The sequence below is a fragment of the Stenella coeruleoalba genome (assembly GCF_951394435.1).
Source record: "Stenella coeruleoalba genome assembly, chromosome: 9".
Lineage (NCBI taxonomy): Eukaryota > Metazoa > Chordata > Mammalia > Artiodactyla > Delphinidae > Stenella > Stenella coeruleoalba.
Window position 1 is genome coordinate 2526637 of NC_137155.1, and position 25431 is coordinate 2552067.

Sequence of the window (25431 nt, forward strand, 5' to 3'; positions counted from 1 at the left end):
GATAAAGAAGATGTGGTACATACAGACAATGGAATATTACTCAGCCATAAAATAGAATGAAATAATGCCATTTGCAGCAACATGGATGGACCTAGAGATTGTCATACTAAGTGAAGTACGTCAGAAAAACACAAATATCATAAGATATCGCTTATATGTGGAATCGAAAATATGATACAAATGAACTTATCCATGAAACAGAAACAGACCCCACAGACACAGATAACAGACTTGTGGTTGCCAAGAGGGAGAGGGGGTGGGGGAAGGAAGGATTGGAAGCTTGGGATTAGCAGATGCAAACTATTACATATAGGATGCATAAACAACAAGGTCCTACTGTATAGTACAGGGAACTCTATTCAATATCCTGGAACAAACCATAATGGAGGGCTTCCCTCGTGGCACAGTGGTTAAGAATCCACCTGCCAATGCAGGAGACACAGGTTCGAGCCCTGGTCCTGGAAGAGCCCACAGGCCGCGGAGCAAGTAAGCCCGGGCGCCACAACTACGGAGCCTGCGCTCTAGAGCCCGTGAGTCACAACTACTGAGCCTGCGCGCCTAGAGCCGTGCTCCACAACAAGAGAAGCCACGGCAATGAGAAGCCCCCACACCGCAAGGAAGAGCAGCCCCCCACTCGCCGCAACTAGAGAAAGCCTGTGCGCAGCAACGAAGACCCAACGCAGCGGAAAATAAACGAATAAATAAATAAATTTATTTTTAAAAAACCATAATGGAAAAGAATATGAAAAAGAATATATTTATATGTATATTTTTTAAAAAAGAAAAGCTCCAAGAAAGCCTGTTCCCACCACTAAAGAACCTAGAAAAGGATGCCCAACAGAACCAGAACCTTTCCTTTTTTTTTTTTTTTTTTTGCGGTACACGGGCCTCTCACTGCTGTGGTCTCTCCCGTTGCGGAGCACAGGCTCTGGACGCGCAGCCTCAGCAGGCCCAGCCGCTCCGCAGCATGTGGGATCTTCCCGGACCGGGGTACGAACCCGCGTCCCCTGCATCGGCAGGGGGACTCTCAACCACTGCGCCACCAGGGAAGCCCCAGACCAGAACCTTTTCAATGACACCCACACTACTCCAACCACAGGCCAGAGGACAACTGCTCCCACCCACCCCCGTTTCAGCAGGAGGGAGGAGCCAACTGCCCTCCCCTCCCCGCCCTGGCTTGGAGGAAGCAGGCGGCCCTACTCAGATCCTCTGCCTGATGCCAGCTGGCCGGGTAGGGGTTGATCTTCTACCTCCCACCTGGAGGAAGCAGACACCCAGCTCCCCTGCAGGGGCAGTGCCAGCTTTGCCTCCAGCCCTGCCAGCGTCAGGAGGGGAACAGGAGGTGAGAGGAGGGGCCAACTGGCATTTCTTCCCCCTCCCCCATCTTCCGGGCCAGCAGGGTCCGGTGGGAACTGCGTTCCACCCCACAGTGAGAAGGCCGAGCACCTGCACCTGCTCTCGGGGGCCCAGGGGTGCAGTGCTCTGGGAAGGCGTCAGTGGGGCTAAGGAGCTGGACTCACACCCATGAGTGGTGAGGGGTGTGGTCACCAGGGGGCATCCAGGGCCCTGAGGCAGCAGACACCCACCCTGCAAGGCCCGTGTCTGCACATCACCAGGGAAGCTCCCCGCCAAGAAGGTTACACAGGATCCAGTCACCCAGTGCAAACCCAGGATGCCCGGGACACGAGTGAAACCCACCTGTCGTACCAAGAACAAGGATAACTGCAGCTCATGAGAGAAGACAGTCGAGAGACGCAGCCCTGGGAGGGCCTCAGAGCAGCTGTCATAAACATGCTTCCACGAGAATCACAAACACTCTCGAAAAAAAAAAGCAAGCTGAAGAGCTACATCTCCCCGTGACTCCAAAGCAGGGAGAAACTGATTATTTCTCTTCCTTCAATCTTAGTGACTTTTAGATTCTTTCCATCAGAGAATAATGCGCTAAGATAAGACCCCAACATATCTGGACCCAACAGAGCGAATCAGACATTTATTGGGATCCTGCCACGGGTGAGGTCGCACTGGCTGAGCAGGGTCACAGCGACGCCTCACGAGCCTTGCTCTCTGGTTCAAACCAGCGATGGGGAGAGGCACAGGCAACATCACCAGCTCAGGGCCAGAGGGGTTAAATACCCAAAATGAGACAGAAATAAAACAATATGGGTGCTCCAAAGAACACGAGGGTGCCCTCAGTACGGTGTAGATAGCAGACACACAGTGAACAGGGGGAGATGAGGGAGGGGAAACAGAGAAGCAGAAATAGAAGTGTCAGGGGAGCGTGTTGATTCAGAAGCCAAAATACACGAGGATGCCGAGAAAGGAAGGAAAGAAAGCACAACGCCAAGTGCATGAGAGTCTCTTAAAGATCTGTTCATGGTGAGCTGACGCAAGGACCGGAACAGCGGTGTGGCACACTGTGATTTTCTGTCCTTGAAAAGAGGACGGCAGAGGCCATTCCATATTTAGTTAGATTCTGAGAATGCTTTGGCTTAAACGATACTGTAAATGGGAAGGAATGACTGATCAATGCAACTGGGCAGAGAAATGGTTTCTACCCTTGGCCAAACCCTGTCTTGCTAAATCAGTTAAAGTAACTGCAACAGGGCTTCCCTGGTGGCGCAGTGGTTGAGAGTCCGCCTGCCGATGCAGGGGACACGGGTTTGTGCCCCGGTCCGGGAAGATCCCACATGCCGCGGAGCGGCTGGGCCCGTGAGCCATGGCCGCTGAGCCTGCACGTCCGGAGCCTGTGCTCCGCAGTGGGAGAGGCCACAATAGTGAGAGGCCCGCCTACCGCAAAAAAAATTAAAAAATAATAACTGCAACAATAACTAGCCCTCCTCTGACTGCATCTCAAGGGCAATAGGGCCACTGAGAGTGGCGGCCTCCTGTTGTCCACACTGCTGGGGGCAGGACCACCTCTGCTGGCCATGGCGGGAGGGCGCTCACCAGAGGCTGGGCCCTTGGCGGGGCCACTGCAGGGACGCCAAGCTTGGAGATGCAATGCTCTGACCCAAGAGTCAAACCCTAAAAGTTCTCCAGTGAGAACAAAACAAGCAACCAAAACATGGGGCCAGAGGACGGCGAAGCCGGGGTCCCAGGGGGCTGCAGCCCTGAGGGAAACACTCAGAAGCCTCTTTGGGACAAGGGGTGGGAAAACGGAAATCGGACCCCATGACCCCAAATCAAGCGGGCCTCTTGACATGCTGTGAACCCTGCTGCCGTCCGATCCCCATCCCCAATTCACCGCCCCTGGATCCGTGATTCCCATGGTGGGCTCACCTACGTCCAGGCGCTGGGCGCCCTGGCCGGACACTGTGTAACAAGCCTGTGGTGACAGTAACTACTCCTCTAATTAGCCTCCAAATGGTCCCTCTTGGACCCTCTTATTTTGTGATGCAGCATCTTTCTGACACTCCAGGGACCAGGTTCCACCCAACTCACAGATCCAACAGAACATGAGTTTTGTTTTGTTTTAACAAATTTATTTACTTTTATTTATTTTATTTTTGGCTGCGTTGGGTCTGCGTTGCTGCACGCGGCTTTCTCTAGTTGCAAAGAGCAGGGGCTACGCTTTGTTGCAGTGCATGGGCTTCTCACTGCGGTGGCTTCTCTTGTTGCAGAGCACGGGCTCTAGGCGCGCGGGCTTCAGTAGTTGTGGCTCGCAGGCTTCAGTAGTTGTGGCACGCAGGCTTAGTTGCTCCGTGGCATGTGGGATCTTCCCAGACCAGGGTTCGAACCTGTGTCCCCTGTATTGGCAGGTGGATTCTTAACCACTGCGCCACCAGGGAAGCCCCCAGAACATGAGTTCTTAATGGAGTCTTGCTACTAAGGTGTGTTCCGTGTCTGCAGACCAAGGTGGCCCCAGCGCCTAGTCAGACCTGGTACCAACCACATGGGTGCTAACGAGGAACTTACAGAATGAGTAGAAAAAAGTCAGGGAAGTGAGAACAAATCTACTAATGGTTTCAATCAAACACATTATTTAATGTGCTCAGGTAAGCAGAGTCTAACTTTGGTCCAATGTGTTCCCTTTACTGCAGGGGCTCATCAAGGGTGCAAAGGGGCTCCACCCTGCCCCCTAGAGGCTGGCACTGCCTTGGAGGAGATGCACATTTCAGATGGCCAATGGCAATGGCCTGAGCGTGGAGCCCACCCTGCCCCCCAACTCTGTCTGGCCAGGTCTAAGGGTGCAGTGTGCAGCCACAGAATAATACAAACTGGCTTAAAAAAGTTGCAGACTTCCTCATCCCTGAGGAAGCCCCATCACAAGAGGTGTCATGGTGACACAGGGAAGAAACAGGGGCACACTCACGTGGGGAGAGTCCAGGTCAAGGAAGGGTTCTGGGGCTGAAAAAGTTCTGGAAATCCACTCCCCACCCCAGGGCAATCTTTGGGGCCACCCTTTAGTCACTACACCTGTTGATCCCTCTGGGGACCGGGGCAGCCACAGACGCAGCTCCCACCCTCGGAGGTCAGCGAGAGAAGCCCTGCGCAATGCCTTCCACACCAGCAGACCCCACTGCTTAAACTGCGTTGATAATTAGATTTCAAGCCCCAAACAGGATTAACTGTGAAACGAGGCTTCATTTCAATGTTGTGTCCATGCCGAGAGGTGCCTGGCCAGGCCGTCAGAACCCACAGGCTCACGTCTTTGCATCTGACTGATCTGACCAGAAGAAGGACAGGAGGTGTAGGCTGGTCAGGTGCTCCAAGAAGTGGGGTCTCAGGGTGCTCAGGGGTGCTTCTTGCCTTTTTCAGACGTGTCTCTCTGACACTGTGAAGGCTCGCCAGAAACAAACACAGTCCCCACCCTCCAGGCATCTGAGGGCCACTCAGAAGGGCTCAGGGTCACAGCTGAAGGGAAAGCAGCACACAGGAGCAGAGAGCCAGCACGACAGCATCACCCAGACCCACGCCGCAGGGGTCTTCCCTGCGCACCATGCCGTCCACGCAGAGACGAGACAAAGCCCCCGGTGGCCAGCACCTGCGCTCCAGGCCTCGGACACCAAAGAGGTGGCGCTGTAATCAGCCACGAAGCGCATGTGTTCACTATAATTCGTTCTCCTGGGAGACTGAGTGCTCCTGTGACCTCTGTTCACCTCTGCTGGGAGAAGAGGGTAAAGCCCCCCGTTTCACAAACAGCAGCCTGTCTGAAGGCACAAGCTGTTCACCACGAGGGCCATGAAAGTTCGAGAAAGTTCGAGAAGTCTCGCTGACTAAGAATGTCACACCCCAGGAAAAGATCAACTGTCCTGACCACCATCTGGAGAGAAACACGGAGAGTTCACATGTGCACTTTTTGAACTTGGAACAGGTTATGTACAATGTTATTCAGCCTCTAAGATAAGGCTGACTCTTCAGGAAGCATCTGCTGAATGAACCCAGTGAACACAAAGGATTAACAACCCTTCTTTTCTGCTCTGTGGACAGTAAAGGAAACCCCGAGGGGAGTAATAGGTCAGCAGGTAGGCAACAGAAAGGAAGAGGTGGAGAAATGAGATGCGAAAGGGAGAGGGAGGCAAGATGGACGTGGACAGAGCCACAGCCTTCACACCAGCACCGTGGGCCCCAATTCCCCAGCCCTGTCAGCCACTTGGTCTGTGGTTCCCCTCTGTTAGGGGGTAAATTCAAACAGCACCATGTTAAAGCCCTAACATCCAGGACCTCAGAATGCAATTGTGCTTGAAGACAGGATCTTTAAAGATGTAATTAAGGTAAAATGAGGTCTTCACAGGGGCCCTGATCCCATATATGACTGGCGTCCTTATAAGAAGACATAGAAACACATCATGTGAGGACACAGGGAGAAGATGGCCATCCACACACCCAGGATAGAGAATTCTTACCAGCCCTGCCCACACCTGGAGTTTGGACTTCCGGCCTCCAGGATTGTGAGCCAGAATGTGGTATTTGTTACGGCGGCCGAGCTGACTGATACACTCTCCAGTAGGAGCAAAGGCTCCCCCGCAGGCGCCTCTGCTGGAAGACTATTCCAGCCTCAGTTCTCTAACTGCCATCTCAGACCCACCAATAGCAACATAAGAATCCAGCCCCCGGCCGGCTGGGATGAGAGAGAAGGTCCATCCCCAGAGCGGCCACCTCAGGAAGCAGTGAGGCAGGAGGGGCCCGCACCTGCCCTAGACCTTCATGATGTATGTGCCCCCAGTTGCAGCGCTAAAAGTAGGAAGACCCCCAAACACAGGGTTGGAAAACAGCCTGAGTATGGCCCTCTACCCTGGTTCTGTTCTGGCCCAGCTCTAAAACTACCAGCTGCCAACTCTTGAGGGCCCATCTCAGAATAACCTGGGAGCAGACCACCACCCACTTTACAGAAAGCAAGGGGGCTGGAGTCAGTGAGCAGCACGGCAGGCGGCAAAGAGGGGGGTCTGCAGGGCCCGGACCCACCCTCTCGAGATCTCCCACTCACACCCACCTCAGCTCAAAGACGGGAAAGGGGGGAAGCCACCGAGCAGGTGGAGACTCCCTGCAGAAACCCTGAAAGGAAGCGCCTAGTGAGATGCCTCTGCCTGCATTTCTGATGCAATAAGATGCACTTACCGAGCTCCCCTTAATCAACAGTGAACAGACCTGTCCCCTGCAAAGAAACCAAACAGAGCTTACCTGTCGGGGGTTTTCTGGGGCTCTGGGTGTCTGGTGGCCGCCTGGCTGGACCGAGAGGACCCAAGTGAGAAGCGGCAGCCGGTCACGGTCACGGTCACGGGGTCGTCGCTCCCCGCAGCCCCCTCCTCGGGCTCAGCATAGTGCCCAACTCCAAAGCTGAAAGGCAAAGAGGCCGTCACTGAATGTGCTGAAGTTGCACAAGTGTGAACTGTATGCCCTGCGCCCAGGAATACTTTTTAAAAGGCCTCCAGAAGTTGTTTTTCTCAAGAAGACCGTCTAAAAGACAGACTCTTTTTGAAAGAAGTCCACAAGAGGCAGGTTTCTAGATGCCCCGTCAACTGACTGCAGGGACAAATGCCCACAGACGCCAGAAGAGCCACGCGAAGCCACTGGTCCCAGGTCACTGCCCTCGAGCTTCCCCTCCCACCCCCCCCTTACCCCCCGAAGCATGCGGGTAAGGAACGGGCAAGGCCTCCACCCACTTGCAAGGCCAAGTTTACCTGTCAGGCATGCTTGGGGCCCAGATCACAGCCCACCTTCTTCCCAGGTCCTCCCAGGCTGCAGCCCTCACACCACCCCACAGGGACTGTCCTCATCTCAGACCAGGTTCCGGCCCACGGTTCTGGAAGGCTCTGCACGTGGCCCCTGCATGTTCCAAGGGAGGGAGTTTGAATCCTGCCTATTTCCTTCGATCCAAGGATCCAACTGCTATTTCTGGGGGCCGAGGCAGTGTTCTAGGGGTGGAGGAGACGGTGGGGGACCAAGATGAAAGCTCGCCCTGCTGCAGGGGAGTGTCTGCTCACCTAGGCACCGCCACAGGGCAGAGGGGAGACAGCCCGCCACCCGGAGGATTTTAGCGCACGGCCCTGGAACACCGCCGAGCCTCCCCAAGTCCAAATGAAACGCGCTCACTCGAGGACTTAGCAGGGAAATCGGCACAGAGCAAATGCTCCGTGGACGGGAGTCCTGAGCACCGCTGTGCCTGTTTATCTGAGATGGTCACTGCTTGTGACACGGTGTCCTTGGGTGGAGAACACATCACTCAGGGAAGTTAAACTAACTTACCCTGATCATTCAACAAGTGGAAGCAAAACCTGCCCTGCCTCCGACCTGACATGGAAGACGTCACGGGTCCAGAAAGTAGAAAACCACTGCGGAAGGTCCTGCTGGGCACACCGGCTAAGAATCAGGCGTGGGAGCCAGAGAGCCTGGGCCGCCTCCTGACCTCACCCCGTCTCAGCAGGTGACCTGTGGGTGGATCACCAACTCCCTAAGCCTCAGGGTCCCCGGCTGCAAAATCCACACCAAGATAGTATCTCCCTCCAGGGCTTTTATGAGGATGAGGGCATGCATGGAAAGACTTAGGATCCAACACACGGCAAATGTGAGACAAATGCTAGTTACTGTGACTAGGACATGTCACACAAGGCTCCCACTGTCAGGTGCTGAACACGTCAGCTACCTGCAAGCTGTAAAGGCTGCCGATGTTTAGAGGTGATGCTGACCTTTCAGGGTCAAAAGGGGAGACACCTGACACAAGATTATTTGACTGCGTACAAGCAAAGGCATTGAAGGAAAGGTCCTCCAAGAATTTGTAAGTCTGGAAAGTGTTATAATGTTTATGTCGAGTGGAACATCTCTACATTCGAGTAGCTAAGTTGACCACAAGTTTTACAAAAAAAAAAAAAAAAGGCACATGGTCACAGAGGCGTGAGGGTCTTTGAACGACAATGAGCTCGTGTGTCCGGCAAGGTCACCAGGTCACAAAACGACAGTGTATCATATATGCCTGTCATCTCATTCTGAGAGGTCTCCCTCGTCTCCAGAGAACCAGCCTTTGCCTGGAGGCCCATCCAAATACCCCAGGACCACCTCCAAATGCACCTTTCAGGCCTACACCTTCCAACTGACAACATACGTTCGCGAGATTTACTTGTTATAATGGGCAACATAAGTTAATCCACAATTAAAGAAAAATGACATATAGTTGCCTGTCAAACTGCTCACCACTTCAACCATTTTTGTCTATTTTTAAGAAAGTGGATGTCGCACTTCACAGCAGACAAAAACAAGACAACATGATTCTTGAACCCGATGAACCGAAAAGAGTTACTAAGACATAGCACCTCATCAGGAACAAACCTCTAGGGGCTGTTTCCATGGCCCCATCCGGCACCCACAGCTGGGACCTCCACCTCCCACACCCCCCGCCAAGCACAGCCCCAAAGGCGTCCTGCGGGGACCTGGCCGGCTGCACCCACGCCCACAGAAGTGATGGAACTCTCTGGGCGCTGATCGCTGCTCTGGCAAAACAGCGCTTCTCACGCAGTTTCACAGGCAGACACGACATAAACTTGAAATCTTAAAGAATATAGGAACTTGGGCAAAAAAGAATGTCTTAACTTACTTTGAAAATATTTCAGGAACAAAGGACCTCTTGATGTCTGCTGAGTGGCTCTGATATCTTCCAGAAATTCCTGAGTTAATATAAAGTTTTCCTTCGGTCTAGCTTTCTCACACTAAATATTTAGAGTCATAACAGGGACTATTTAGACACTCAACAAACCCCAAGTTTCATGATGAGGCTATTCGGCCTGTTTGGAATGAAGTCTGGGGCCTCTCAAAAGGGGACAGAACACCTTTCATCAAAAAACTTAATTTCAGTATTTTACTGATCTCACAGGCCACTCTGTTTTCACAGAGTAAGAAGGCGCTTATGAAGACAAACTGAGAAATACATGAATGAAAGGGAATCGAAGAAAAGGCAAAGTTTTTTAAGTAATTATAAAGTTTCAGAATGCTGTTGCCAGACCCTGTGGTCAGCTTAAAGGATCTGCACTGAGGATCTGCACTGTTGCTCAGTGCTGTCAGGTGCACCTAGACGGGACCTGTGTCCCAGCGATGCCACAGCTGCTTCCCGGGCAGAGATGACAGAACGTTGAGGATGAAGGATGCTGGCAACACAAGGAAGTTAAAACAGAGGGACCTTCCCACCCAAATGCCGACATCATGCTTTCAAACCACAGACACACAGCAAAGGTCTGGCAACAACTCAGCAGTGACACCCTGGCCCCAGCCAGGAAGGCATCTCCCGCAGTAGCCTGTCCACCAGCAGACCCTCGGGGCTCCACAGGATGGAGAGCGTGGCCCAGGACGGAGCACTCAGGTCTCAGAAAGAGCTTCCCAACTGGACGCCACCACGAAAACCGACAAAACTTATCCAAAACATATGAATGGGCCCAGACCCCACCCGGTGCTCAAGTCTAGGGTCAAGCAGAAGCAAGGGGCCTACGAGTCCTCACCATGGGGCTTCCAGGGGACGCCAAGCAAGCCCAAAGACGGGTTATCCAGAGGAAGCCTGTCCAAGGCCACACAGGTCGGAAATGCAGCTGGATGAAGGGACTGCCTCCCTGGAAAAGGCAGGACACTTCTCCCCAAAACTAGCCCAGAGTCGCAGGGCAGTGAGGGGCAGGACACACACAGACACACACACACACACACACACACACACACAAACTGACCAGATGACAGACGGAAAATCCCCACTCTTCACAGCTGACATGTATACATGCATGCATTAGTTTGGCCATTCGAACAGCCCTATGACATAAACTAAAGAATATCACCACCCCTCCGTGAGAGACATAAAAGGCCTGGGTGAATGGAAACATACTACGTTCCTAAATGGGAAGATAAAAAGCATCACAAAGATTTTGATTCTCTTCCAAGTAATTAATTTAAAAATTAAAATTAATATTGTCAACGAAAGGCAGTATCCATCTGAAGTCATGAAAACTGACAAAATAAAATAAATGGTAAGACTGCCCATTACAGAGCATTAAGGGAGAATTCCTCCCATCCCAGAGAAAGACACTCTAAAGCACAAGTAATTAAAACAGTGTCGTGCTGGCATAGAAATCCGTGCTAGCATCCATCACAAAGGGCTGGGCTTGTGAATATGAGTGTTACAATCTCATTACAGCAGCACGTGCTATCCTAACCGGAGACTGAGTCCGAACCACCAAGCTTCCACTCCTGGCACACACAGGACCCGTGGCACTGGAATCCCTGGGCTCCCCCTGACTCCTCTGACGAGGTCACCCAAGATGAAGGTTAACACCGTGATGACTGCAGAGATGGCCATGACCCTTGACCTACCACCTCATACACATCAGATACCTCACCAAATGCTCTACGACCTCCCATGTCAGAGGTTCCCAAAGATTAGGAGTAAATACATGCGGGACACATAATGAGACACACAGAAATGAGTGGCTCTTAACTAAGAGTAACTAAATATTGTCAATTCTTTAAGGCAAAATTATCACCCCATTTGACGGATGGAGAAACCAAGCCCAGGAGACAACGCAGTACCCACCTAGGTCACACGGAAGAGCCGAGATTTATATCCACAGATGTTTGAATCCACCCCACCTGCTTTATCTTGTGGATAAAATATCAGTTGTGTGATAAGAAAAGAGAATAGACACCTTTTGCACTTATTTGTAAGGCTGCTCTTCATTTTTGTGTCTTTCAATTCCATTGTTTGCAGCACAGTTGTTGTTTTTTCTCTTTTAGAGAAAAGAACAGCCAAAAGGAAGAGCCTGAAATTCAAAGCATAGAGGATAACTGGAGGGGGTGGGCGTAGGGGGTGGAGGGGATACCCTGCTTGCAGGTAACTGAGATTTCAGTGATGAGGCATAAAATAAGAAGCCCTTTTAACCTGATAACAGGCACCTCCTGCGGGCAGGTGGCTAACACGAGAAAGAGACACCAACACCCTCCACATTAACTTAGGGCAGGAAGCCCACGGTTACAGTATTAGCCACAACTTTTGGAGGTTCTAGACAATACAATGAGATAAGGAACAGAAATGTGGTGTAAACACTGACTAGAAAAAGAGAATAAGCCTGGCATTATTTACAGACAAAAGGTTGGACAATTGGCTGGAAAATGTTAGCGCTCACATGAGCATCTAATAAGGTGGCGATCCCAGAGCCCACACGTCCACGGCTCTTCTGGATGAGGCTCCAAGACGATGAGAACTTCTAATGGGAGAACAGTGTTATCCACAGACGCAGCAGAAGTCACCTACTTAAGAAATATGTACCATCTGGAGAAAGTCATGGTCCGAAAGGATACATGCACCCCAATGCTCACTGCAGTGCTGTTTACAATAGCCAAGACATGGAAGCAACCTAAAGGTCCGTCAACAGAGACATGGATAAAGAAGATGTAGTATACATATATACACAGTGCAATATTACTCATAAAAAATAATGAAATAATGCCATTTGCAGCCACATGGATGGACCCAGAGATTAGCCTACTAAGTGAAGTAAGTCAGACAGAGAAAGACAAAATCATATGATATCACTTACATGCAGAATCTTAAGAAAAATGATACAAATGAACTTACAAAACAGAAACAGAGAACGAACTCATGGTTATGGGGTCGGGGGTGGGGGAAGGATGGGGGGATATACTGGGAGTTTAGGACTGACGTGTGCACGCTGCTGTATTTAAAATGGATAACCAACAAAGCCCTACTGGAGAGCACAGGGAACTCTGCTCAGTACTCTGTAACAACCTAAATGGGAGAACAACTGGAAAAAGAATAGGTACATGTATATGTATAACTGAGTCACTTTGCTGTACACCTGAAACTAACACAACTAACACAACATCAACTAGACTCCAATATAAAATAAAAATTTTTTAAAAAAAAGGAAAGAAAAAATACATACCAGACCCTTGGAAACAAGCAAAAGGTTGAGTGAGTAACCTGAGAGACACCTGCAGGAGGACAGAACAGCACAGCAGGACCGCCTCCCCAACCTAATGAACACCCCAGTTGGCCGGGGGCCCCGCCCACTGACCCACAGGCAGCAGCAGACACAGGTCCAGAGCCCAGGAAGGAGTCTGGATGAGGCGAATGACGACATAAGATTGAGACCTAGCATCATTCACGCCCAACAAGCCCCAGCGGAGTCCTCACCTGCCGCCAGTCCTGATGGATCAATGGCAAGCACGATAAAACCGCCTAAGAGGAAATCTGGAAGAATAATGCTACAAAATCTGGGTGAGGAAGAGCTTTTTTTTTTTTGCAGTACGCAGGCCTCTCACTGTTGCGGCCTCTCCCATTGCGGAGCACAGGCTCCGGACGCGCAGGCTCAGCGGCCACAGCTCACGGGCCCAGCCGCTCCGCGGCATGTGGGATCTTCCCGGACCGGGGCACGAACCCGTGTCCCCTGCATCGGCAGGCGGACTCTCAACCACTGCACCACCAGGGAAGCCCGAGGAAGAGCTTTTAAGCCAGACTCTTCACCGGGAGGCCAGGAAGGAGAAGTCAGCTCCTTTACAGCAGAAGACCCTCTGTGCAAAGTCCAAAGACGCGCACAAAGCCTCAGGAGAAACTACCATCAACGCAGGCAGCAACCGGCACTCAGTAAATCTCTCGTTTATTAAAATAACACAGGATGAGCAGCCCAACATAAGAGCAGGGAGAGGACAGAAACAAACAATTCGCCAATACACACGTGAAACACACTCAGCTTCACAAGTAACCATGGAAACAAAGTATAATAGCAACAAATGAGCCACAAATTTTGATGCCTCTGACTGCTGAAAAATTTAAAAACTGGGATGAGCCCCGAGAGCTGGGGATGGCCTGGGAGCAGGGAGGCTCTCCTGAGTCGTAGGTGGGGTTCCCTGAACAGGCTCTGGGGGGACAACTGGGCAGCATCCCCTAAACTTCAGTCTTAGGAGCGGGAATCCCACTTCTCATAACTGATCCTCACCCGCACGTGTGCGACGGGAGAGCTGGAAACAACCCAGACACACCTGCTCGATACCACCCGCTGCAGCTCCCAGCATCGGCTCCCACCAGGCACGCATGCAGAACCCGGGGTGCCTCCGGCCTTCCTGCCTCTCGCACCTCCCGCCCGTGCAGCCCACCAGGCCACTTAATTTTGTCAGAAGCACCTGAAATCCACCCACTGCCTTCCTACGCCAGGCCACCACTCCCATCTCACCTGGACCCAGCTCCCAACACCCGCTGCATCTTCACCCCCTCTCAAGCCAGCAGTGGGCTTCAGACACACCCCACCACCCACCAACAGCCACCAGCCCAGACCCGGGGGCCCTGCGTCCCCTTCAGGCTCCCAGGGAGTGCTGACCCAAGATCCACCCTGCCACCGGCCTCCCCCAAGTCCTGCCGCTTCCCTCCTTGTGGCCCTTGCAGGTTCTGTGTCCTCTCTCAGGGGTGACCCCACCTTTCTTCCTCCTCCCCTTGAAACTGAGTTCCAATAAAACCAAATTCCCCTGCCAAGTTTTTGATTAACCTCTCTATCCAAAACGTTATTCCCTTTCTAGTTGTGCACCTGTTCCCCTCAAGATTGAAGAGTTAACAAAGAAAAGGGGGGACTGAAACCGAGCAGGACCCTTCGGGGACCTCCCGGGTACAAAAGCCCCTCTATGTCCCCGTTCCTTGTTTGTAGAAAAAGGCTTTAGTCTCCTAGGGCTTCCCTGAGTTCCAAAGAGCAGACTCAAGCAGTTACTAATTAGGGAAGGGAAGAGATACAGAAACAAAGGAAAAGCAGTCCAGCGAGAAAAGTAATGAAAATAGTTTATCAATAAAACAGAGTGCTAGCTCCTTCTCAAGGGATAAACAAACGTAACAATCTGACGTGTATCTTTGAGTTGCTCTGCAGAAACTAAGACCCTCCCTCACACCCCAGGTGGAGGACGGTGACTACATGCTGAGCAAAAGCGTAGACCCCAGACTGGCTGGAACCAGAAGGTTGGTGCTGAAGATTCCTGTCACCTCACCACCAATGAATCAGAAGCTGCAACCCTCACCCCAAATGTTGCCCTTGAAAACCCCTTCCCTGAAAGCCATCCGGGAGTTGGGGGTCTTTTGAGTGCGAGCTGCCCGTTCTCCTTACGTGGCGCCTGCGATATAAACGCTGTCCTTTCCTTCACCACAACCCACCGTCTGTTGATGGGTTTTGCAGCACTCAGGCGAGCGGGCCTGTGTTCAGTTTGGTAACACCCTCCCCACCTCCTCTCCACCCTGTCCCGGCCCTGGGACCCTGCTGGTCCTGCAAACACGTCCAGGGGTGCTGGGGCCGCTCTCCTGCTACTGACACTGTGTCTGTGTCCCCACCACGGAGCCACTCTGCAGCCGGGGACCACATCTGTCCTGGACACTGTAACGTCCTCAGCTCTCAGCAAAGGCCAAGGGTTCAAAGCTTTGTTGAGCACATGAAAACACATCCCAGTGGGAGCCTGGTGACAGTCTTCCAGGGCAGGGATTCTCTGGGCTGGTAGGCGAACCCCACAAAGCGAGGGCCTGGCTCAGCCCCGGGCGGGGAGCTGCCTGCCTCCTCCGAGGCCTCAACTTCTCAGCCCTGTGATGAGAATGAAAGAGTCCCAAGCTCACTCGAGGACTGAACGATGCAACTCCCACAAGTGCTCCTCACAAGGCAGAGGCAGCACTTGACAAAGGGTGACTAGCAGATGGATGAGGGAAAGGGCTGAGAGCTAAGGCAATGCTCGTGTCAAAAGGAGGAAAGTTACGTGCATGGGCCTGTCCAGGAATTTGACAGAAAAAGACCCAGAACAACTCTGACCGGCGGGAGGCCACCAGGATGAACAGAGAGCGAGAGAAACTCTACTCCCTCCGCAGACTTCTGGGTTGGAGTTTTCACAATGAGGAATGCGAATTCCTTATGCAGAATTAACATTTGTCTTTCTAGGAAGAACTGTAGTCAAGGTTCAGACCAGTGGTCCTGCCTGCTTCTCCTCGCTCCCTGCCCCGCACCCCGGCTCTCCTAGCGGTCTCCCTCCCTCTGCTCCGGCAGCAGCTTCTCCCGCCCATTCTAGGAATTCCAGAGGATTCCTGCCCTCTCCCTCCAACAATGAGGCCATTAAGTGCTTCCGCGGGTCCTTTGGACATGCTGTTTCTAGAAATGCAAAGTATTTGCCTCTATTTTCTTTTCTTTTTCTTTCTTTTGCACTTTCTTTCTTCCCTCAAGAGGTTAAAGAAAAAACAGGATAACAGGAAAGTAAGTGAACACGCTATAGCTCGTGGAGAAAGCACAGGACTTATCGTTCAGGCAAGCAATGGTTTCACATGAAGGGGGCTCGGCCAACAGCTGGTTAGGATTTCTCCCCTCCTCACTGAATAAATTGACAGGAAACAGTCAAACAGAGTCAATCTGGTTCCAAAGCTCTATCGCCACTCTGCCAACAGCCCGTTATCAACATTCGCCAAGTCACAGGGTGCACCCCGAAGTCCAGCCCCCAGCTCGAGACCTTCTACTTTCAAAGAGAAACATCTTTCCTTCCTCTGGATCGTCCAGCACATGCAGTTAAGTCATGACTGTGGGTTCTAGGTTTCCAGGATAAGGTATTACAGGCTGGTCCCTCAGCTCAGAAGTCGAGATGTGAGGAAGGATCAGACACCTAGGATTTACCCAAAGCATTAAGGCTCGGGATAGGATGACCAGCGGCTCTGAAATGCACTATGACGCGTGGTGGGTGGATCTGGTGGGGCTGAACGCTGACCCAGTTGTAGGCATATTCGAAACTACCACGTTTAACAATTACATCTACTGCTATTACTTTTAGAAAAGCTAACAGCATGGACCCTTAATGACTTCTCATTGTCTCTGTGTGATGAGTCCTCCTCCGTCTGTGCTCAGCCCCGTCAGCAGCTTCCCGCTGGCCAGTCAGCCCTCCCAGTGGCCAGAGAGCAGCGCAGCCCAGCCAGCTCCCCATGCCCCAGCCACAAGGACACCTGAATCCTGAAGGGATGGCACAGGCAGGAATGGGACCCCCGAAAGGCTGTCATTGGTTGCATCGCTGTGTGCCCCCAAATCCACACGTTGAACCCCGAGCCTCCAAGGTGATGGTGTTAGGAGGTGGGGCCTTTGGGAGTTCACTGGGTGAGATGAGGTCATGAGGGTGGGGTCTCCATAATGGGATTAGGCCCTTGGAGGAAGAGCCCAGATGTAACGTACAACATGGTTAACGTAATCAGCATTGCTCACGTTATGTACAAAGTTGACAGAGTAAACCCTAAGAGTTCTCATGATAAGGGAAAAGTACTTTTTCTTCCCTTTTACTTTGTCTCTGTATGAGACGATCGGATGTTCACTAAACATACTGTGGTCATTTCACGATGGCCGTCGGCCAGATCATTACGCCCTACACCTTACGCGTCTAGGGTGCCGCATGTCAATTACATCTCAGTAAAACTGGAAGGAGGCAAAGAAGACACCAGAGAGCCAGCGTGTACTGTACGTCCACCACGGGAGGAGACGGCGTCCGCAAACCAGAAAGAGGCCCTCGCCAGACACTGAATCTGCCGGTGCCTTGATCTAGGCCGTCCAGCCTCCAACGCTGTGGGAGGGGAGTGTGTGTTGTCTAAGCCCCAGTTGTGCGACAGCAGCGCCCCCAGATCAGGCAGGGGACACACCCTGCCCACGTCCCCCAGCACAGCTGCTCAGGAGGGACAGGAAGGCTCATCTGCTGCTCCCCAACCCCACACCCTGGCCCAGGCTACCCCAGGCACCGCCCACGGGCGACAGGCTCTCCTCTCCCATGGGGCCCCTCACTCGGGACACTCGGGCCGCTCCCCGGCAAGCAGAATGTTCTGGTCGGGCACGTGAGCCGGCCTCTGGTCTCCTGGGTCCACGTCCACCGGTCCCATGATGTCACGGCGTGGCAGCCACCACGAGCAGCCCCTCCCGCTGACCCCGCAGCCCTCGGCCACGCCGCAGGCATGGCTCAGGCCCCCAGGAACAGCTCACGCACGGTTCTATCAAAGTCATCTCCCAGATCCTACCTACCAGTGAGCTCACCCCGATGGGGCCTGACCACCCTGCTCCGGCCCGGTCATCAGCTCAAGTCATCAACCTGTTCACAACGTAGCCTGCGGCGGGGCTGGAGCCTGGACCAACGGGGGTGCCGGGCAGAGCAGACCCTCCTGGCCCTCACTGCACCTTTCCATCCTTGCCCATCCACCCACTGTGCCCTTGTCATGTACCAGTGACCCGGTTCCGAGTGCCTGGGACCGGGGAGACGGCCCCGTGAGCAGCAGAACCCCTGGGGCATTCTGAACCTCAGGCTCCCGCTCTGTGTGAGGAGGGCCTCAGACACGCATCTGCGGAGTGAGGGTTTACTTGGGTAAAAAAGTGCTGGGTTCTCCAAACTGCAGACACAGCGGCCACATCACACACACCCAGCCTGCATCCTCTCCTGGCCCGGCACTTGTTCCCCCCGACTTAGGAATGGCTGTGCCAGGACAACGCAGACACGGGGTGAAGCTGGGGCCCTTCTCCTTCACGTAAGTGAAGGAGACGACCTGCAATAGTACAAACGGTCTGTAGTACGAAAAGCCAATGTGGGGGGCTAGGCAGTCAATTCTGTTTTTACCCGGCTGCAGTCATTTGTGTAGAAAGGGTGAAGACTCACACTGCTACCTCGACCCCCAAATAAATCTCAGTTTAGAATCGATTCCCCTGAAGGAAGAGCGTGTTCTTTCCATGCCAGTTCTGTCGCTGAAGACGGTGCACCACCCCGAGTCTTTCATCAACCCGGGAGTTCACAGCCGACCGCCGAATGCTTGGTGCCCCCTTCCTTAACCACCTTTTCACATGCTCACCTGGGCCCTGAAATTCGTGACTTTTCTCCCGAATTCTCCTGAATCCAACTCCCCCAACATGCATGGAGTACGCACTGTGTTCTCAACCTTAGCACTTAGAGTTACAGCACCATCAGAACATGGTCCCTAACCTTGTTTTCAGGGCGATCCATGCAAGATACAGGCGTGTGGCCAAATCACTGTCAAGACCCTGGAACAATAATGTGGGAAGAGAAACAGCTTGCGGCACGCGTGCCCGATCGTTGCCTTTATCAGTTCTGCAAAAACAGCACTCACGGGCTGAAACACCTTCGAAATGAACTTGTTCTCAGGTATCCAGCAGGGGACCCTCAGCTGTTGATGATCCCCACGGGGACCAGCCCTAAACAAGCGCTAACTTCTTTAGGAATTCTAGCCATTCACACATCACTGACCAAAGATCAGGTCCCCCCTCCCGTCTGGGAAAGTTTGCCCCTCGGAACAGAGGCAAAGGAAAGGGAAAAGGGGGAGCTTATTCACCAGTGAGACGGCGACTGGGGGCCTGGCGTCACATCACTCTGAAGCCCACCTCTGCATTCAGGTGAGTGCACCTCAGAATATTTACTGTTCCTCACGTGGACAGAGTCTGAGGGGCGAGGCTGCCTCTCCCACCGCAAAGCTAATTCAGACTTCAGTTCCGGCATCAAAATTCACACCTTGCATCTCCTTCTCCTTCTCCCGGCAATGTGAACTATGAAAATAGTCACAACAGACTAACTTCAAATGGTCTCCTATAAAGATTACTAAATCTTCTTAGAATTCTATTGTCTGCCATGGCTGTGAGGCCCTGCTCAGAAAAGGTCAGCCATCACTCCACACAGGGGGCTTCACGGGAGGAAAGACAGTATCAAGACTCAAGAAGGAATCTTCCATTGTGACCAAAACCACTTGCGTTAGCGACTGGAACAGGCTTCTGTGCAAATGTAGATCCCATGTTCCTCCCGGCCCTTGCCCTTCACGCTTCCCAAGCTCACCGGGTGTCGACACCCCAAGGATGTGCTCTGAGGCTCTCACACGTTACCTGGATGCTAAAGGAATAAATGAGTATCTGGTCTCATCCCAGTTCCTGGGGCACAGCCCCTCAAACTCCGGAGATCCCCAGAGTGGTGTCTTTTGTACGCTGATGAGGTGACAGGCAGCTGGGGGCCCCTAAACAGCTTCAGGATCGGATCGGGGCTGGTCACCAAAAGGCGGGGGCATAGTTAGAGGGTTGGAACTTGCAGCCTCATCCTATGGCCTCCAGTGGGGGAGAGGGGCTGGAGACTGAGCTCATCTCAGTCTCAATGAATTCAATTAATTCAACGGCCAATGAGTTAATCATACCTGCCGACTGGAACCTCCACAAAAACCGCTCAAGGACAGGGTTCAGGGAGATTCCCAGCTGGTGAACACTCTGGGGGGCTGGGAGGGGTGCACCCCACCTCCATACCTCACCTCATGCGTTGCTCCCGTTTGTCTGTTCCCGAGCTGTGCCCCTTACAATCCCTCGGGGTAGTTTCAAGCCCTTTAACCTATGAAATCCGATTCTCCCTCCAGGCAGACAGTGTCAGAGCTGAGCCGAGTTGTAGGACACCCAACTGGTGCCCGGACAGTCGGAGAACTGATGTCGGGAGGACAAAACCTGACATTTGGTGTCAGAAGTGTTGTGAGTAAAAACAGCTCAACCCAACAGAGGAAAAACAGGCCCCGTGGCCAAGACTGCCCGGCCCCCCACCCTGCAGGCGCTCAGGCCCTGGCCTGCGGCTCCCACCCTCACCCCGCGGGTTCTGAGGTCTCCAAGCAGCACACTGGGGCCCTTCGTGCCCCCCAGGCTGCGGGCATCCCGGGCCTTCCGATGCCCCAGCAGGAAGAGGGCAGAAGGAAGAGAACGCCGGTCCCTGTGCTTCATCACAGCTCGCGCTTTCCGCATCCGATAAAAAGCGCCACCTCCCTCTGCCTTCCTGGTCTCCGCTGGAGAAATTTCCTTGGCTCCAAGGTGCTCCTGGAGGCACCTGAGACTCTTTAGACTCCCCGCCTGTAACCGTGACCTAGGACAGGGCAGCCCACACCGGGTGACACGCGGGCAGGACGCGCTCAGCAAACGCAGCTGGACCTGACATCGGAACCGCCCGCACTTCGCAGCCTGGACGGTCGTGCACAGCTTCCTGCCACCCCGTGGAGGCGGACACCCGCACCCACTCCCCAGACCCATCTGAGCAGCGCAGGTCACCTCAGCTGACACGTGGCTCCTGGCACCATCATTTCCACTTGGCTTCCATACTTCATTTAACCCCCCAAAGAGCCTGAGAATGCCAGGAGACTGAAGACCCAGGCTCCCCTTTATGTGGCCTCCATAACTCTGGACCTGGAGGCTTCAGGCCTCTCTGAGCTACAGGTGACACAACAGAAACAAGCAACCAATCAAAGGGACTGCTGGTGCCCCTGCCGGGCACTCCTCCAGCTTCCCCAGGGGGCAGGGACCCCAGCATCTTGAGCCCCTGTTCCAAAACCTCCTGCAAGACGGCACGCTGTGACCCGTCCCTTCCCTCTTGGTCCCTCCCGACTGCATCCCAGAGCTTCCTGGAGGCCACATGACACGTGACTGAAGCAGAGCTGAGCCCAGGACCCCCTCCCTGCCAGACGGGAAAGGGATTTACAACATGTAAAATGCTGTCAGTCTCATTAAACTTCTGTTGTTTCGAAAAATAGTTATTTTTTCTTAAAAGATGTTGCTTAGGTTTACATATAGTGAGTTTATTATTCTTTTTACAGAACAGTATTTTTTAAATTTCTATCTTCATTTCTAAAATGATAAACAGCAATACACAGGGCCACGTGAACAGAAGCTCTTCGAGGTCTTCTGCCACCTGTAAGAGCGTCAAGCGTTCCTGAAAGCAGCCACGGCGCCCAGGCCAGGCCCTGCCCACAGGGGGACAGTCCCAGCCCCAATCCTGAGGCCCCCAGCTCTCCTGTCTCTCCTGGGACAAGACCCACAGAGACTTCTTCCTCCCTTCGCATTTTCTTCAAAATGAGACTGAACCCCAGACGTGGCCCTGTAAAGAGTCGCCAGCCAGAGCCCACGTGGAGGGTACTCTCCTCCAGGTGCACAGGGGGACCCGGCTCGTCCCCTCTGACTGTGGCTGGTCCCTTGCTGATTCTGGCAAGATGCAAGGCTCTGAGTCACTCAGCACCTTCTTCCCTCCCCCCTCGCCGCTCCCCCCTAAATAAGCCACCAAATGGGCTGCAGCAGAGGGAAATGTCACACGTCCAGTATTTCCAGTTTTCAAGCAGAGTTCTAGAGCAGCCGCAGGCCGGGCAGGCCCCCCCCCACCCCGGGGAGCCGAGTGCAGACCCAGAGTGCAGGGCAGCTCCGAAGGCAACAGCGACAATACACCCCTGCCCCCAACAGCGCTGATCCAGGGGGCGCTTCCTTCCCGCGACCAGGGAGCCCACGGCCCTGGGACCACGGTGTCTCCCCGCTCCGGGCTCCCGCGGGAGGATTACCAATCCCGGGGCTGCACCCCGCTTAAGAAGGGGAAAGAGGATCTATTGCTGACCTGAGGACATGAGATTGACTCTTCTAAATAGGGCAAGAGCCTCTGTAATACCTGTTATCTCCAGCCTCAGGAGTCCTACCCTGCACAGACCCAAGAGGACCAGTGCCTGCGTGCACGTCCTCACCTCGGGAAGGCCCCACGTGACCCTGCCAGGCTTTAAGAAGTCCAGTGAGGACTTCCCTGGTGGCGCAGTGGTTGAGAGTCCACCTGCCGATGCAGAGGACACCGGTTTGTGCCCCGGTCTGGGAAGATCCCACATGCCGCGGAGCGGCTGGGCCCGTGAGCCGTGGCCGCTGAGCCTGCGCGTCCGGCGCCTGTGCCGCAAAAAAAAAAAAAGAAGTCCAGCGAACTCAAATGGCATCTGTGTGCCCTGAAAGCCGGCAGTAACGTACCGGAGCCTAAGTGAGATTGCCTCGGGGGATGGAGACCCATGCAGGAGGCCTCCTTCACCCTGGCAATCACCCCCAACGATCGGCAGTGTTGTGAGAAATAAAGAAAGGACAGAACTGTGAGCTTGGTGGGGCAAGAGGGGTTCCAGCCTCCATAAGGCCTCAAAACCCAAGGCCTTTGCTGCAACACGCAAAGCTCCAAGGTGGCCACCTGGCCTGGAAACAAAGGTGAAATGACGTTACATCACGAAACAGGGCAAAACGCACCCCTGCCTCTAGATTTAATAGCTCCTAGACCATCCTGAACCCAAGAGTCCCAGGACTGTCAAGAACACAGAATCTTTCCTGAAAAATTCCCCCAGGGAAAGGGAAATGGATGAAGACCTGCTGTGTGCCAGGCACCGTGCAATGAACTTACTTACATTTTCCTTTAATGTTTACACATGCTGAGAGCAAAGAATACACATCTTGGACAAGGTCCTTCCTCTCACTGTTAATGCAAGTCTGTGTGCCCGACACACAGTGAGGCCAAACAACTGAAACGTCGGAGTCTGGAGCAGAGGAAGGTTTACTGCAGGGCCATGCAAGGAGGTGTGGTGGCTCACGCCCCGAAAGGCCTCGAGAGAAGAGTTGCGGCCAAGCGAGAGGGCGGGTCGTAGGGTATGTGATCAGCCTGCGCATAATTCTCTGATTGGCTGATGGTGAGGCTACAGGACGGTGTTATGGGAGTTCACCTTATCAGTCCTTAGGCTCCAGGAGACCTGCGGCAATGGGCTCGTGGTCATCAAGTAGTTCTTCCATTTGGTGGGGATAGTTTTCACATCTGCAAAACTCAGGAAATGTGCATCAAATACTATTATCTAGGTAATTCAGAGAGGAGCTAAAGCAGAGGATATGAGGAAGGCCTGTCCCGGGAAGGCCCCACGGGGTCCTGCTAGGTTACACGGCCACACACATCCTTATGCATTCGTTGGTGGAAACACACCACCTCCTCCTTCCGTGGTGGCATCCAGGGATACAGAGAATGATGGAGTTGGCGTCCAAAGACCTGAGAGGGCAATTCGAACTCTCCTACTAATGCCCACTTGACCCTGAACAAGGCATCTGACTGTAAGGGCTCCCATTTCCCCATCTGCAGAAGGAAGACTCTCTCTCTCTTGCAGTGTTGTCCAGAAGAACACATGCAACCCTGTAAACTCAGAGCTACGCAGAAGGAATCCACCCCCACCCAGTCCAGTTCTTGTTCTGTTCCTTCCCAAACAGCAGCACGGGATCTCGTCCCAGCAGTTCTGGAGTTCTGCAGACCCCTCTCCATCACCCCAGCCCAGCGGCAGTGGGAGAGCAAGGGTCCCATAAAAACCAACTCAAGTTTGGGTGTTCTGTAAAACGTTCTCCTAAATGTAATTTACTCTGTGACTGTTCACACCTTAGCAGTCTTTCTTAAAACATAAGGATCATTCTAAGACGAAAGGATTCTAGAGAAATAAAGGACAGAAAGCTAGAAGAGATGCACAAACCAAAAAACAGAAAAATGGCAGATGTTCTTCCTTATCGGTAATTACTTTAAATGTAAATAGATTAAACCCTCCAGTCAAAAGGCAGATGTTGACAGAATGAAGAAAAAAAAAAAAAAAAACACAACCCACATAATCCAACCATATGCTGAGACTCACTTTAGATCTAAAGACACAATCAGGTTGAAAGTAAAAAGATGGGAATGTTAATATTAAAAAAGAGAGAGAGAGAGAGAAACCTGGGGTCACTATACCGACATCAGACAAAACACACTGTAAGTCAAAACTATTACAGAAGACAAAGAAGGACATGATGTATTGAGAAAAGAGCCTCAAAATATATGAAGTAAACACTGACACAACTGAAGGGAGAGACAGACTGATGGACGATACTACTAGGTGGAGACTGTGACACTCCACTCTCAGTAATGGAGGGAACAACCAGACAGAAGGTCACTAAGAAACAGAGAACCTGAAAAACTGCAAACCAACTGAACATCACAGATGCACACGGAACACTCCCCCGAACCACAGGAGAACACACATTTTTCCGAAGCGTGCGTGGAACCTCCTCAAGGATATGTTCAGCCACAGAAGAAGCTTTTCATATATGAAAACCCACAGCCAACACCATAACTCAGTGGTGAAAGAGTGCAAGTTTTCTTCTAAGATCAGGAACAAGACAAGGATGTCCACATTCAACACTTTATTTAACATAGTGTTAGAGGTTCTAGCTAGAGCAGGCAAGAAAAAGAAATAAAAGGTATCCAAAACGGAAAGGAAGAACTAAAATTATTTGTTTGCAGATGACATAATCTTATATGCCGAAAACCTTAAAAATTACACATACTCACAAGAAAGTATTAGAGTTAATAAATGTATCAGAGTTACAGAATAGAACATCGACATGCAAAAATCAGTTGTGTTTCTATGTCCCAACAACGAGCAATCTGAAAAGGAAATTAAGAGAACAATTTCATTTACAATAGCAAGAATAATCAAATAATTAAGAGTAAATTTAAACCAAGAGGCAAAACACTTGTGCACTGAAAAACTATAAAACATTTCTATATGAATATAAAGAAGACATAAATAAGAAGAGACATCTCTAAATCATGGACTGGAAAACTTAATATCAAATATCAAATGTTAAAACAATCTACACACTCAATGCAATCCCTATCAAAATCCCACTGGCATTTTTACAGAAATAGAAAAGGCCATCCTAAAATTTATACGGGTTCTCAAGGGACCCTGAATAGCCAAGACAATCTTGAAAAAGAAGAACAAAGTTGGAAAACTCACATTTCCTGATTTCAGAACTTACTACAAAGTAATCAAGACAGTGTAGTATTGGCATGAGAACAAACATAGACTAATGGAATAGAACAGAGAGCCCAGAAATAAACCCTCACACATATGCTGGGTAAATTTTCAACAAGATGCCAAAACCATTCAATGGGGAAAGGACAGTATTTTCAACAAATGATTCTGGGGAAACTGGATATCCACATGCAAGAAAATGAAGTGAACCCTTACATTACCCATAAACAAAAACTAACTCAAAATGGATCAAAGACCTAAACATAAGAGCTAAAACTAGAACTCTTAGAACACAGAGGGGAATATCTTCGTGACACTGGATTTAGAAATGACTTCATGGATACGACACCAAAAGTAAA

General features: G+C 52.0%; 1 protein-coding gene across 7 annotated transcripts in view; it reads right to left on the reverse strand.

The window, feature by feature from the left end:
* GRB10 (growth factor receptor bound protein 10) overlaps positions 1–25431 on the reverse strand; it is a 196824-nt gene that overhangs the window by 155667 nt on the left and 15726 nt on the right. For 5 of the 7 annotated variants that reach the window (XM_079931693.1, XM_079931691.1, XM_079931690.1 and 2 more), the window contains one exon: positions 6622–6777. Coding sequence is in view for 2 of the 7 variants with exons in the window: in XM_079931689.1 (XP_079787815.1) it covers positions 6622–6777; positions 7122–7132 (167 nt within the window). In the remaining 5 variants the exon portion in view is untranslated. Of the gene's footprint in view, positions 1–6621; positions 6778–7121; positions 7267–25431 lie in introns of all 7 variants that reach the window. The other 2 variants (XM_079931689.1, XM_079931688.1) reach the window with 1 other exon arrangement.